The 15,614-nt window shown below is 42.9% G+C and overlaps 1 protein-coding gene and 1 non-coding gene across 2 annotated transcripts; one reads left to right on the forward strand and one right to left on the reverse strand.

The window, feature by feature from the left end:
* The first annotated feature begins 1,505 nt into the window (after nt 1–1,505).
* Nucleotides 1,506–14,510, forward strand: GINS1 (GINS complex subunit 1). Its single transcript, XM_052651160.1, has 7 exons — nt 1,506–1,580; nt 5,748–5,812; nt 8,857–8,955; nt 9,511–9,601; nt 11,767–11,883; nt 12,707–12,781; nt 14,442–14,510. Exons 1-7 carry the CDS (start codon nt 1,506–1,508, stop codon nt 14,508–14,510), a joined length of 591 nt encoding a protein of 196 aa, XP_052507120.1.
* Nucleotides 8,603–8,675, reverse strand: TRNAE-UUC (transfer RNA glutamic acid (anticodon UUC)). Its single transcript has one exon. It is a non-coding gene; the product is annotated as a tRNA-Glu (tRNA).
* Nucleotides 14,511–15,614: the final 1,104 nt, after the last annotated feature.

Below are 15,614 nucleotides of genomic sequence, written 5' to 3' on the forward strand. Positions count from 1 at the left end.
AGGGGTGAAGATGAAGATGGAGAGGATACCATTTTGTGTAACATTTTGGATGGAACATTGAGAGATTTTGGTAGTAGACTAGCTGTGGGCAATAGGGGTGAGTTCAAGGCTCTGCATGAGAAGCTGGAGAGATGGCGGTCCCCAAAATGGGACAGGAAGTGGCAGGAGGAGCAGGTTTGCTGTGAAACCAACATGCTCCCCAAGAGCTCAGTTCAGACGCTGAGGCAGGGACACAGGGTGAGCATGCCAGGCTCTCACGGATCCTCTGTAAGGCGGGTGGGTGGTCCACTATAGAATTATGTATTTAATAAAAACATTTAAATTATCCATTACTGTAGAGCTGGGAAAGAAATGTCACTGCACCTAAAGATAAGATTCACAGGCCCTGTGAGCCATTTCCTGGCTCATCTCTCAGATCACACATCTACTATGTCTATATTTGCCAAAAAGTAACAAATTTTCTAGGGTTAGATAGAATGAATCCAAGAAACATTGCTTTAAAAAAAAAAGTCACAGTGGTCCAGGGGTTAGGACTCTGCACTTCCACTGCAGGGGCAGAGGTGAGAAACTAAGCTGCCATTAAGCCTTGCAGCAGAGCCCCAAAAAAGCCAAATAATATGAATTGTTTCTATAGTAGTAATTCCCACCTTTGATTCTATGTGGATATGAAAATTTTCATAACCATGCAGGTGAGAATATGGCTATGTGTATTCATATTAAACCATGGCAATAATCCCCTCTCCCACCTTGTGAGTTAATTTACACGTATTTAAATGACAGGTTTAATATCAAAGGTGATGCTGTAGAGTGGAAGACTGAAATACAGGGTCTGTCACTTTATGAACTGCGTGACCCTGGGCAAGTTATCTAACTTCCATTTCCTACTCAGCGCCAAGAATCTTAACCACCACGTTAGGGCTAACCATGAGAATTACATGAAGAATATCACAGTCTAGGCCTAGAACACGAGAGCTACCGAATAAAAGTTGTTTTCCCTTTGTTACAACACAAAAAACCCACACTGCAAAACCGAGCAGAACGCAACGCTGGGTCCCAAAATCAACGACCACCTTTTCTGGGCCTGCCTTCTAGACCTCAAGGTACGCACACTGTCAACCAAAATGAGAACGACTGAATCCAACGGACGATCGGGCGTGCGCCCATCCCGAGTTGGGCTGCGTGAGAGCTGTCCTGCCGCTCAGCCTGAGCTTGGACCGAGGCCTGGACAGTGAGGTGGGGCTGAAGCCGGACTGAGGCCTGCAACCGCCCCACTTGAGGCTCCCTGGGGCTCTGCGGCTGCACCGCGGAGGCAAATGTCCCCTGGCCGCCACCGTAGCCCGGAGGCCGGCAGTGCGCTCCTATTGGTCGCCATTTTGGCGCCAAAACGGGCGGAGGCGGGGTCGGCACCGCGCGCGCCTGGGAACAATAGGAGCAGAAGCCGTAGGGAACAGTGAGGTGGCCCTTCGGTTGAGAGCCGGTGGTCCAAAGGGCCCGGTGCCGGGACCATGTTCTGCGAGAAGGCCACGGAGCTGGTCCGGGAGCTGCACCGCGCGGCCGAGGGAAGGCTGCCTGCTTTCAACGTGAGGGCGGGGTCCTCCCCAGGGCTCTTCTCTGGGGCTGCACAACCCGGAGCGGGATGGCGGGTGTGCCTGTGGTTCCCCTCCATGGTTGTGGGAAGGTCGTGGGCAGGTCGGTTTTGGTGGCTTCCCGCGAGCGCAGGGGTTGCCGCCACTCTCCTCGCGCCCCCCTCGCCGCCCTGATCTCCCGCCGCCGCCGCCGCCGCCGGCGTCCTCGTAGCTGCGGGGCGCGCGGGCTGGGCGGTGGGCGTCCCGCCCCGGTGAGGCGCAGAGAGATCGGGAAGCGGGGTGCTAGAGCTCAGGTGTGAGTTACACTGAGGAGGTGTGGACTGGCGTGGCCCGGGCGTTAGGGCCGCGCCCTGAGGGCTGCGGTAGGTGTGGCCCCACCGGGGAGCGGGCCGTGCAAACACCCTCCCCTCCCCGCCGGGAACGGCGGGCAGCAAGGGGGCTCCGGGACCGGGAGGTTTGCTCGTCACTACAAGGCATTTCAGAGGAGCGACGGGATTACTCTGTGTTTTGATAGCTGTCGCATTTCTTTGGGGAATGGACCGGATAGAAGAAAGACTGCTTCTGAGTGGATTATAAATAGACCACAGAAGAGATGGATGTGGTCCACAGCCCGGTCGGGGGGCCCTGAACACCCTGTCCTAAGACGACAGGACTGGTAGGTACGAGGACAGGCGTGGAGGTGAGAGGAGTAGCCGGGGAGTGGAGAGACCGGTGTCTCTGGAGGCTTCACTCAGGTAGCAGAGTAAACATCTGGCGGTCAGCAGGAAGAGCGTCCGGGTAAAGTGAGTTTTGAACAATCAAGACCAGTTAGTCTGACCTTGGGTTATTTAACAGATGGGGAAAGTGAGCTGCTGGAATTAAGGATCAAGATAAAGGGCTTATCTGAACTTGGAGGGTGTTGGAAGCGCAGCCTCAACTTGAACAGTTTTCTTGAACAGGTTCCAGCAACTTCAGGCACTTAAAACCTTATCTAAAAAGTTAAGAGACCACAGCGGGAGGTTCACTGGAGACACAGAACGCAGAGGGGTTGTTGTTGCTGTTGTTCAGTCTGTATCATGCCCCAGTATTTGTGACCTCATGGACTGCAGCAGGCCAGGCTTCCCTGTCCTTCACTGTCTCCCTGACTTTGCTCAAATTCATGTCCATTGGGTCAGTTATGTCACCCAACCATTTCACCTTCTGTAGCCCCCTTCTCTTTCGTCCTACCCTCAATCTTTCCCAGCATCAGGGTCTTTTCCAGTGAATCAGCTCTTTACATCAGGTGGCCAAAGTACTGGAGCTTCAGCATCAGCATTATTCCTTCCAAGGAATATTCAAGGTTGATTTCCTTTAGGATTGACTGGTTTGATTTCCTTGTTATCCAAGGGACTCTCAAGAGTCTTCTCTAACACCAAAATTCAAAAGCATCAGTTCTTCTGTGTTCGGCCTCCTTTATGGTCCAACTCTCATATCCGTACATGACTACTGGAAAAACCGTAGCTTTGACTATAGGGCCCTTTGTCTGCAAAGTGGTACCTCTGCTTTTTAAAATGCTCTCTAGGCTTGTCATAGCTTTTCTTCCAAGGAGCAAGGGTCTTTTAATTTTATGGCTGCAGTCACCATCTGCAGTGATTTAGGAGCCCAAGAAAATAAATTCTGCCCCTGATTCCATTTTTTCCCCATCTATTTGCCATGAAGTGATGAGACCGGATACCATGATCTTAGGTTTTTGAATGCTGAGTTTTAAGCCAGATGTTTGAGAGGGGTGGAGGCTTTCCAATATGGCCCCACTAGAGTGGGAAGACATAGGAAGGAACCAGCCCAAAGGCACAGAGACTTCCCACAGGTACTGGCTTTTCAGACTGATAGTCCCGCTGTCTTTTTCGCTCAGATTTTAAGTGTTGGTTTCTTAGAAGTGTAAAATCCTGGCTTTTCTGGGTCTTAGAGGGTGTAGGTGCACCTTTTCTTGCAGTTGTGCCTGCCTTTGAGGGCTGGCCACTGGGACAGCTTAGCTGGGTTAAACTAAGAATTGATCTTGATCTGATTGACCCCTAACACCCTTGACCCACACATGCTTTCGAGAATCATTCCTCCCCAGCAGATGGTAGCTGGTTTAGAGCAGGGACTCTGCCTTGTTTATTCCAGAATCCCTCATGGTTAGGTGCTGTGTTTGGCAAACTGGAATGATGCACTTTGGATGTACAGAACTGATAATTGTATCTTGAGTTCCCAGGGGCTTACAGCTGGAGATGGGAGCACAAAATGATGCAATTCCCAGTGTAAATTTTAAAAATCTAAGTCTTAAAAAAAGAAATAAAAATGTAAATCTGACGACTTGGTTGTATCTTTACAAGTTTATTTCATGCTTGTCTTTTGTATACTTGCCGATCTCCTAATTGTGCAAGAGTTTCAACTGTTCCTTAAAATAATATTTGTGATAAAAGGAATATTTAACTGAATTCTAGTAAATCAGACTTTTCCATGATATCTTTTTAACCAGTTGATGAAAAAGAAAGTGGAAGTCATGCTTTCATTTTTCATTAGAAATGATTTCTTACATTCAGGCAGGGTTAAGTAGTATAATTTTGTAATTATACCAGTAGTGCTAAAACATTTTTGCTAATGCATATATTTTGGCTCTAAAAGTAGATGGGTTGCTTATCGTTGTTTTGTTTGGAGGTTTTGTGTGTGTTTTTGGTTGTCATTGTTATAGCATTATTGGATTTTTTCTGTGTGTGTGTAAAAATTTTTATTGAAATATAGTTTATTTACAGTGTTTCAGGTGTAGGGGTTGCTTTTTGACAGCCATTGTATAACATTTATGAATTTTATAATTCTAATGTTTTTATCCTTCCAAGGGAAGTTTTTTAGAAATTTGCCCAAGTAGATAGCAGAAAAACTTCTTTGACCTTTCTGTTTTCTATCCTAGCAATGTGTAGGGTTTTTTGGTAATAACCTTTTAAGATTCTTTTCCAATAAATAGTAAGTTATTTACATGCTTTTGTCCTGTGTTATTACTTCTGTAGACTATTGGTTTTTTGTCATTAGTTTTACTGAGGTATAATTTATATACAATACAGTACACATTTTAATAGACCTTTGAGTTTTGACAAATGTATACAATCCTTGTAACCAGCAACCCATCCAGGATTTCTGCTATCCCAAGGATTGCTTTTTCTCTTTTGTGGCACTGGCTACCTCCCATCTGCAGCCCTAGGCAGCCAAGGATTTTCTTTCCCCTACAGCTTATATTTGTCTTTTTTATTGTATTTCTGGAGTCAGCATTCCAGGAATTGCAAACTTCTCTGTACGGGGCCAGTTAGAAGCATACAGTATGTAGTCCTTTCTGTCTGACTTCTCAGCCCAGTCTGTTGATTGTGTATTTTGTTGGCAATTCATTCTTTTTTTTTTAATTGTGGTAAACAATACATAACTTAAACTGCCATTTCTAACCATTTTTCTGTGTACATTTCAGTGGCATTAATTGTATTCCCATTGTTTCCAAAGCTATCACCCCTATTTCCAAAGCTTTTTCATAACCCCAGATAAACTCTAGCCTTTAAGCAGTAACTCCCCACTCCTCTTCCCCCTCAGCCTGGTAACCTCTAATCTACATTGTTTCTATGAGTTTGCCTATTCTCAACATTTCAGATAAGTGGAATCATACAGTATCTGTCCTTTTCTGTCTGGCTTATTTCACTAAGCAATGTTTTCAAAGTTAATGTTGTTGTATGTATCAGCACTTCTTTTTTGACTGAGTAATATTCCATTGAATGGACATACCGTTTTGGCTTATCTGTTCATCAGTTGGACATTTGGATTGTTTCTATTTTTTGCCTGTTATGAATAATGCTGCTCTGCATATTTGTGCATAAGTTTTTGTATGAACTTAGGTTTGCAGTTTTCTTGAGTGTATACCTAGAAGAGGAATTGCTGGATAATATAATTCTGAATTTAACTTTTTGTGGACCCACATGGCTGTTTTCTATAGGGCTGTACCATTTTGCATTCCAACCTGCATTGTAGAAGGGTTTCAGTTTCTCCCCATTCTCTCCAACACTTGTTATTATAGCCATCTTACTAGGTGTGGAAGGACTATTGGTTTTTCATAAGGTACATAAGCATAGCGTATTGCTACAAACTTGGTGGGGGAATTAATGAGTGTAATTTTATATGTTCCAGGAAGATGGACTGAGACAAGTTCTGGAGGAGATGAAAGCTTTATATGAGCAAAACCAATCTGATGTGTAAGTTGGTAAGCTTGATATTTTAAAACAATTTAAGAAATACAATGTTGAAGTCAGATCATCTTAATATTCATTTTTAGATATGATTTGGTTTTTTTAATTCTCTGTGACCCTGATCATAGCCTAGCTATACAGAAGTGGGATTTGTGTTAATGATTGTTATGTCTCTAGGGACCAAATAGAGCTTGGCACATGGTAGGTGTTCGATAAATAGTTACCCTTTGACTGGTGTGACTTGCAAGGATTTAGGGTGGATCCAAAAGAGATGAGACAGGAGCAAGTAACAGACCTAACGAGTGAAGTGTGTTGTTTCCATCAGGTGAGGCCTTACTGGTTTAAAGGGAGAACAGGCAGTTTGCAAATTTAGCAGGAGCAGCAGTGACTTGCGAAAGCTTGAGTGAAGTTCGCTGGGAACTCGTGCTGCAGAACGCTACAGCTTGGTAGGTTAGAGGGTTCTGGAGTTGCAGACTATTTAGAGCCAGCCATGGTAGTTGGCACAGTGGAGAATCTGGACTGAACAACAGACTTCAGAGGATCCTGTGACTGGGTGAAGAATAAGATGCAAGAGTACTGACTGCTGGAGGAAAAATGAGTTATTGAGAGAAGTCTGTCTGCAACATGAGATTTCATCCCTGGCCTTGTTCGGTAGTGTTTTCATCAGTTAGTTAGACATAGAAATCAGTAGCATGTTAAGGTTTGTGGATTACACAGAAGAGTAGAAACACTTTGCAGTGACTGCAGTTAAGGATAGATACTGATGAAGGAGGAACTGATGTGCAAGAGGTCTGCGGTCAATGTAAGGGAAATGGAAAGTCCTGAACTCGGGTGTCCAAGTCATTCATTTGTTCATGCAACAGATAGGCACTAGACACTTATGAGCTGATAAAGGGCTCTGGTGTTTCAATTGTAAACAGCAGAAATCAAGAGGTTTGCCCCCGTGACCCTCAGTGTCATGCAGAAGACAGATGTTAAATGCAGGTAAACCAGGTCAGACTACCTGCTGTGAAGGAAAACACAGCACCCGGAGAGAGTAATGCACTGAAAATATTAGTAGATTGAGAAATCCTGGAAATTGTCTCCAAGGAAGAGACACTTCAGCTAGAGCCTGAATAAGTAGATTTTAGTGAGGAAGTAATTGTGGACACAGAGTATTTCCAGTTGGAGGAAACAGCACGTGCAAAGGCCCTGAGTCATGAAAGAGGGTGGGATGCTCAGGGACCTGATCATTACCAAAGGCCAATGTAGCTAAAACTTAGTGAGCAGGCAAAGGGTGACACCAGGTGAGATTTAGTATGTGGGGGAGGTGGTGGCATGTTTGTGTTCTAACAATCACCCTAGCCGCCATGTGGACAGTGGATGGTGGGACTGAGAGGGAATATGGTGGTCATGCAGGTGATAGGAAGGGTGAGCCAGACTAGGGAAAAACAGAACAGTTTACAGACCTATTTAGGAGGTAACTGGACAGGCCTTAGTCCAGTAAGGGAATGATTTTCCTATATTTATACCATTGGGAAATTCATGATCCCCCAAAATTCTGTGCCCTATCCTCCTAGTTTGGTTCTGGGCAGGACAGTCACTATTACCAGTTTCTGGTTAAAATTCTTTGTCAGAAGAAATCTATTCCTACTTAATTGCTCACATGGAAATGTGAATTTTTTAAGGAGGTTCTTGTGTATTTAATCAAGTACTTTGACGTTAAGTTGGGTGTGTTTTATTTGTGCTATTTCATTATAATCAAGAGCACACTGGAAACAACGTGGAGAATAGAGTGGCAGGAGTGTCTGGAGCAGATCTGGAAGACGTGGTGCATCTATGTACATGGCCCAGATCTAGAAGACATGGGAAATACATTTTGCCTCTATTTTCAGGACCTAGAGCAGGCACATACATTTTGTATTTATCTGTTGCCTTTTAAAACTCCAAAGTAGATACTTATTAATTCTGTACATATTGTTTTGTTTTGTTTTCCTTTTTTTTTTTCTATTGTAGTTAAGATACACACCAGTGACAGCTCAGTGGTAAAGAATCTGCCTGCCAGTACAGGGAATGTGCATTCAGTCCCTGGGTCAGGAAGGTCCCCTGGAGAAGGAAATGGCAACCCTCCCCAGTTTTCTGGCCTGGAAAATTCCATGGACAGGAGCTAGGCAGGCTACGGTCCATGGGGTCCGAAAAACCGGACACTAGAGTGACTGAGCACACATACTATTGAGTGTATTCAGAACATCCATAATGTCATATCTCCATCACCACCACCACCTCCAGAACTCTTCATTTTACAAAACTGAAACACCGTACCCAGTAAACAACTGTCCATGTGATTGGAAAGGGTGATACTTGTCTGATATCTAAGGAGACATGTTTTTTATCGGGTAAAACCAAAATTTCCTCCCTCTTTGTGTAAAGGACCCTAAAGTGCAAACATCAAAAACTATTTCTTGGATGAGTGGAGGAGCACTTGACTTTAGAGTCCTTATCTCACTTTATGAGAATGAGGATTTGGAAGGATTTGATACTATAGAAAGAGGACTCCGTAGGATAAGAACATGATGTGAGGCCATAATCTTATGCCGCATGATATTTGATCTCTTGTCCCAGCATGAAAAAGGGATTCTAAAAAGTGAGGCAAAAAGTTGTCTTTTGGAAACAATGGAAATTAATCCATGTGCAAAACACAGTGTGCCACATGGCTAAACAAAACAATGGGAATATGATCCTAGGCAAATTAGGTATTTTTAATTTTTTTTTTTTTTTAAGAATTTAAGTTTGTCCACACAGCTTGCAGGATCTTAGTTCCCTGACCAGGGATTGAACCTGTGCCCTCGGCAGTGAAAGTGCAGTGTCTTAACCACTGGACCACCAGGGAATTCCCTGGATCTTTTCTATTTTATTCTGTTAGCAAAAGCTCCGATGTGGAGGCAGGTACTATTTAGGTAGGTTAACTACTGACATAAATGGCTAAAAACAAGTATGGAGTTAGTCGTTAGCTGACTTTGAAAATTTAACCTGTACTCAATAGACATTCTTTTCCTTAAATGTTTTACCAGGAATGAAGCAAAGTCAAGTGGACGAGGTGATTTGATACCAACCATCAAGTTTCGACACTGTTCTTTGCTAAGAAATCAGCGCTGCATTGTAGCCTACCTGTGAGCATCTCTGTGTTTGCGGGGGTGGCAGGGAGCAGTGAAGGGTTCCCATCCAAGTGGGTATCAGAAATTCTTAGAGTGGTCTCTCTTTTATGAGCATTCTGAATTTTCTCTTTCCACTTAAACATTTTTATTATGGAAAATTATAGTATTCTTAAAACTAGGGAATAATACTACAACCCCCCGTGGAGCCATCATATAGGTTACAGTTCTTAACATTTTGCCATAATTGCTTCATCTACTTTTATGTGTCTATGCTAAACATTAGACATTTTACCACTGAATAGTTTTGTATGCATCTTTAAGAAATAATGGCCTTTGGGGCCTTTTCTCACATGACCTCTAGATAATTCTCACACCTAGAGCAGTGAACATACCTTCACAGCATCCATCCAGTCTATTCTTATTTTCCATGTTGTCCCAAAGGTGTCCTCTTACAGTGGTTCGTTTGCCTCTGGAATCAAATCAAAGTCCATGTGTTACCTTCTGGTGGTTGAGTCTTAAGCCTCTCCTGATCAAGACAGCTTCTGATCCAATACCGTATTAATGTTCTAGGTATGACCGGCTGCTTCGGATTAGAGCGCTCAGGTGGGAATATGGCAGTGTCTTGCCAAGTGCTTTACGATTTCACATGTCTGCTGAAGAAGTAAGTTAGTGCTCTTGTTCAAATTTGTCAATACAGAAACTGGCTGAGCTTCTGGCATTGTTTGTGGCGGTGGTGGTTTAGTCGCTAAGTCATGTCCCACTCTTGTGATCCCACGGACTGTAGCCCGCCAGCCTCTTCTGTCCATGAGGATTCTCTAGGCAAGAATACTGGAGTGAGTTGCCAGTTCCTTCTCCAGGGAATCTTCCCAACCCAGGGATCGAACCCGGGTCTCCTGCACTGCAGGCAGATTCTTTACCAACTGAGATATGAGGGAAGCCCCCTGGCATTGTTTTGTAATAGTATTTATGGTGTTTGTCTTTTTAACATTTGCTTTTCAGTAGTTTTTGGTCTGTTTGAGAATGGTAGGAGTAATTCTAAATGCTATATGGAAAACTACTATTACTTAACAAAATAAAGGGTCCTGTTATATTAGCTGCTAGTGATCTATCAGTAGGATTCAATACTGGCATTATTATTTGGAGGTTTTTCATAAAATATTTGTGTGTACATACTTTGCTTGGGGCTTCCCAGGTGGCGCTTATGGTAAAGAACTTGCCTGTCAGTGCAGGACACATAAGTGATGTGAGTTCTAGCCTTGGGTCGGGAAGATCCCCTAGAGGAGGGCTTGGCAACCCACTCCAGTATTCTTGCCAGGATAATCCCCCTGGATGGAGGACCTTGGCAGGCTACAGTCCATAGGGTCACAGAGAAATGGACACAACTGAAGAGACTCAGCACACACACACACGTACTTTGCTTATCTTTGTGAATGTGTGATGAATTCTTGATTTATCCAGTCACTGAGGCACAATATTTAAGGACACAGGATTGAAGGCAAGCAAACTCGTGTAGAAACCTTGGCTCTATTTCTGTGAGATCCTAGGCAGGTGACTCCATCCCTCCCTGTGCCTAGATTCCTTCATTTACAAAGTGAAGGTCATAGCATCTGCTGCAGTGACTTCGGACACTAACTGCCTAGTTAGACCAAACTTCAGATGTTAAGACTGCCCTCACTTCAGACACCAGCCATGGTTTGGGGGTTCCCAGGGACACACTCTCCCTTCTGACCAACTGGCTACAAATTCAGAGGTTCCCACTCTCCCCTCAGGTTTGAGGCTTTTAGCCTCTTGATATCATTGCAGAGAGGAGAGGGGAGCTAGAAGGAGGGCTGTGTCACCTGTGATTCATTGCATCATGGTTTGATCAATCAATGCAGCCTATGTCATGACACTCCAGAGTTGTGTAAGCTTCCCCAGTTAACACAACATCGTGTGCATTGTTCCACATCAGTGTGCCTGGGGGGTGGTGTGTCCTGATCCCTCAGGGAGAGGAAACCAAATCTTCACCTTTGGGACCCTCCCACACCTCACCCTGGGTGTCTCTTCCTTTGGCTGGTTCTGTTTGTATTCCTTTCACTACAGTACAACAGTGAATGTCAGGACAGTGCTTTCCTGGGTCCTGAGAGTCGTTCTGGCCAAGTATTAAACCTGAGGGAGGGGTGTACGTGTGTATCCATGCACGCACACACTTTACTAGTGAAGGTTATGAAGATGTTTTTCTGTACAGTCTTTGGAGTTATCCTGTTTTATCTTTCACAAAGATCTACAGTACTGGAATAGATTTTTGTGAATAATGTATGAGCCAAGTTGCATGTCTGTGGGGGTCTTTCTTTGGTCTTAGTCTATTTTCCTTGTACTGATTTCATGCTGCTTAAATGATTGTAATTTTGTAATACTTCTTAAGCAAGTTTTCCCATTTTGTTCTTCTTTTTTCAAGTGTCTTGATTATTTTTGGCTTTTTGCATTTCCATGCAAATTTCAGACTCCTTTTGTCAAGTTTGATTTTTTTAAACAATTGGAGTTTTGATTGAGAATGACTTGGATCTACAGATCAGTTAACATTATTATAACACTGAATTGTCCAGTCCTTGAAAGTGGTATATCATTCTGCATTTTTAGGTACCAATATGCAGAATGACCAATACCTACTGTTCTAGGTACCAATGCCTGGTTCATAATAGGCAATCAATAATACTTGTAGTTTGAATGAATGGTCATAGTAAAGATGCATGTGGGCATGTGTGCTGTTTTTGAAAGGGTTAGTGTACAGTTTCTGCAAATTTATTTTCTTACAGCTTTGTCAAATGGCCATCTTTATGTTTCCAGATGGACTGGTTCAATCGTTATAAAAAGTCCCTTGCTACCTACATGAGGTCATTGGGAGGAGACGAAGGTTTGGACATCACACAGGATATGAAACCTCCAAAAAGCCTATATATAGAAGTAAGTACACCTTTTTAAAAAAATGAGTGTTTCTTTGATGCATAGAATGAGCTGACTTTTGTCCAAGGGAGGGAGTATATGAATATATACTAGTGTATATAGGCATACCTTGGAGACACCATAGGTTTGGTTTCTAACTCACAATAAAGCAAATACTCACTAAAACATGTCACAAAAATCTTTTGGTTTCCCAGTGCATGTAAAAGTTACGCTTACACTAGTCTATTGAGTATGTGTTAGCATTATATACATATTTTATTGCTAAAAAATCCTGCTATCTGACAATGCACGGTTGACACAAATCTTCAGTTTGTTAAAAAAAAAAAAAAAATCAATATTAGAGAAGCACAATAAAGCAAAAAACAAAGGAGAGGAAACATAAACCCAAGCCAAAACTTTTACCTGTAGGTGATGGTGGGAATAGGATTGAGCAGCTAAAAATTTTTGGCTGTACCTGTTTTAAAAGTTTTAACTTTAGAACCATGTAAGTATTTTACATATTATTAAAACAAAATGAAATCAAAGTGAAAAACCAACCCAAAACTCGCTTTGGCAGCTCCTTCAGTTTCCTTGCTGTCATTGCTGACCTATACATATATTCAGAGATTTGCCATTTTTCTTCCTCCCCATCAGTGGATATTGGAACCAGTGGACACTGGAACCACTAATATGCCTCAGTAAAAAATACTAAACTGAACTACACAAAGAAGCACACAGAGCCTAATAGTTCCCTGTGGGTACATGTACAGTCCCCAGCTACTTGATGGTTACTTCATAATAAAAGATAATTTAGATGTTATAAAACATCAGTTTTTCTTTTCAGGTGCGGTGTCTGAAAGACTACGGAGAATTTGAAGTTGAGGATGGTATTTCAGTGCTATTAAAAAAAAATAGCCAGGTATTTACTGTCTTAGGATACTTTAAATTTTTTAAGAGTGTTGAATGATGGAAATGTTGGAGTCAGTAGCTAAATAAATATCACCTTGCCGTGATCATTTGTGTCATAGGCATTAAGTTTATCTTAAGATATCCTTTTATCCTTTTTCTAAAGACTTGAAGCAAACATTGCATATAGTAAGAAAGGGTTAATACCGTTGGCCCTTAAACATCATGTAGGGATTATGGGTGCAGTCAGACTGCCTGCTCCCCACAGGCTCTAGGTGCCCGGGCTTCTGTTGTGGCGGCACGTGGGTTTGGTAGTTGTGGCGTGTGGGCTCTGTGGCATGTGGACTCTAGGGTTTGTGGGCAGAAGCCTTCCTCTTGATGAGACTTTGCCTCTCAGTATCACTCTAAAACTGGGGTAACTTAAAAGCCTCAGCTACTGTAGTGGACATTAAGAGGCTTCTAACATGTCTGAGCACATCAGAAATAAGTTTTCTATAAAATCTGTGTTATAGATCACCCACATAATGTGAAATATTAAGAGGGAAACATTTGCCTACCATACAGTCCTTTATTCTTGACTGTATGGGGCATGTTTCCCATTGCCCAGAAATGAGAACAAATGTCTTTAGTAGACATTGGAATTGTTTAGTGAACAACTCCATTGTTTTTTTGGTGGTTTTTTTTTTCTTTTTTTCTTAACATTTCATAGTTGTAAGACTTTAAAAAATCGTTAAGTTAGACATCAGTCCTTGGCCCATAGGTCCTCATGACTGGTTGGCAGGAGTTCCTTTGGTCGTGGGTCCCACGTGAGGCCTTGAGTTTGTGAACTTGTCAGGCACATGGTGCTGCTGAAGTGGCATCCACTTCCTTGAGTATTTGCCATACTCTCTCCTTCAGTTCACCTTCTAGAGTTCTCTACGCTGCACTTTCTAATGCACTATTTTTCAGTTTTACTCAAGTATCTATGTCTGTCTAGTCTTTGAGATTTCTTTGGTCACCTGTGAGTTTGAAAAGTCTTCCTGCCTCACTCCCTGCACCTCCCCGCTCCAGAATTTAGTAAATGTTCTCTTCTGTATTAAGCATTGCTGTTTGGGAGGGAATGAGACCAGGAGATGCCGTTCCACCTCAGAATGAGAGCAGTGTGCTCTCTGGAGACATGGAGGATGAGCTTTAGCTGGGCACCATCTTCCTCACAGTGTGTGGCCAGCATCCATGGGTTACAAAGACTTCATCCTTGAAAAATATGGGAGAAGAGTTGCACTGTTAGTAGAGGAATGACTGTTCAGACATAGATCCTCAAGAGGTTTAATGAAGAAGACACTCCTTCCGTTCGCCTTGCCACATCCCTTGTGGTCTGTGGCCCAGATCACCTACCTGGCTTTCCTGTGCATAAATCTAAAAATGCAAACACTAAGGAAAATACCTACTAGAATTCAGAAGTCTTTAGTTTAAATTTAACTAAGTATGAATTTGTTTATAAAATTCAGATTTTAGTACAGCTCTAAGTAACATCAATTTCAGTTGATGAAAATAGCAAATACTTAAGCTTGGCTTTTAACTACTTGGCTGGTGCAGTTTGAAGTATTCAGCATGCATTGCTGCTTTTTAATGACACAACATGTCATTTAAAATAATGCTCTTCATTCCTCTCTCTTCCTCCCCCTACCCCTCAGCACTTTTTACCTCGGTGGAAGTGTGAGCAGCTGATTAGACAAGGCATTCTGGAGCACGTGCTGTCATGACCCCTGGCCGGATGGCTGCTAAGACTACCTCCTGGTGTGAGACTGCTCCCAACCAAAGTCACTTCTCCACCTCCCCAAGGCCCACTGCTTTTTGGTTCTAAAACTGAGACATTCTTTAACCGGGAATGCTTGGCGGAGGAATATGGTTTCTTTCTTTTTTTTTTTTCTTTCTTTTCATTTGGATGTTAGTTTCTTTTTTATTTCATTTCTGAATATAATTCCATTACCGTCCATGGTAAACATGTTTGTGAATCTATGTTGTATGTTTGTACTTTGAAGTATCGGTTCTCAAAAGAGAATTTGCAATCTGGCCGTACAGAGCCTCCACAGACATCCACCCTGCTGTCCACAGCTCTAGAGCGAAGTCTAAGATCAGGGTTCTAGCAGATGCTGTGCCTAAAGAGAATGCTTCCTGGCTAGTATACAGCCATCTTCTCATTCTGTCCTCACAACATGCCAGAGGTTTGATTTTTGTATTGTATACGATTCTCCCCTTTGTGTAGTAAGTTGTATCTGTAATCATAACATTTCTACAATTCCCAAAATACTATCGTAAATTTTAGTTTCATGAAAGTAAATGTTTGTTACATGTTCATCTCTTTTAGACTGAGGAAGAGTTTCACCTGGATGTATAAGGAGGTCTTATGTCCCTGTGCCTCTTGTATTGTTGCTGGAAGTGTGCATTGTGCAAGCCAGGGAGCTGAATTTCTGAAGTTTGTGTTTCCAAATCAGATGGGCAAGTGGAGCTGGTGGTCTCTAAAGAACACAATGGATTTTGCCCATTTCCAGCAGTGGTGGCTGGTCTGGCTCATACCTGTCTGCATGCTTGTGTCGCAGGATGTCCATTTTGGAAAGGGAAATTGAGGTTGGGGCTAGGAAAGGAATTTTGTGCAATTTCCCCCCAAGAGTCACATTGACCAAAAAGTCACATGAAGAGCTGATCAGCTAAATGGAGGGCAATTTCTACTGCCCAATAAAATGATAGGCATCAGAGAAGCACCAGGTGGTCCTACCTGCTGGTCAGTGGCCTTTCTCCACCAGTCCCCTCCATGACCAGCCCGGTAATCTCAGAGACATTCAAGTTTAAAATACAGATAGATAAAC

Source organism: Budorcas taxicolor, chromosome 13, assembly GCF_023091745.1.
Source record: "Budorcas taxicolor isolate Tak-1 chromosome 13, Takin1.1, whole genome shotgun sequence".
Taxonomy (NCBI): Eukaryota; Metazoa; Chordata; class Mammalia; order Artiodactyla; family Bovidae; genus Budorcas; species Budorcas taxicolor.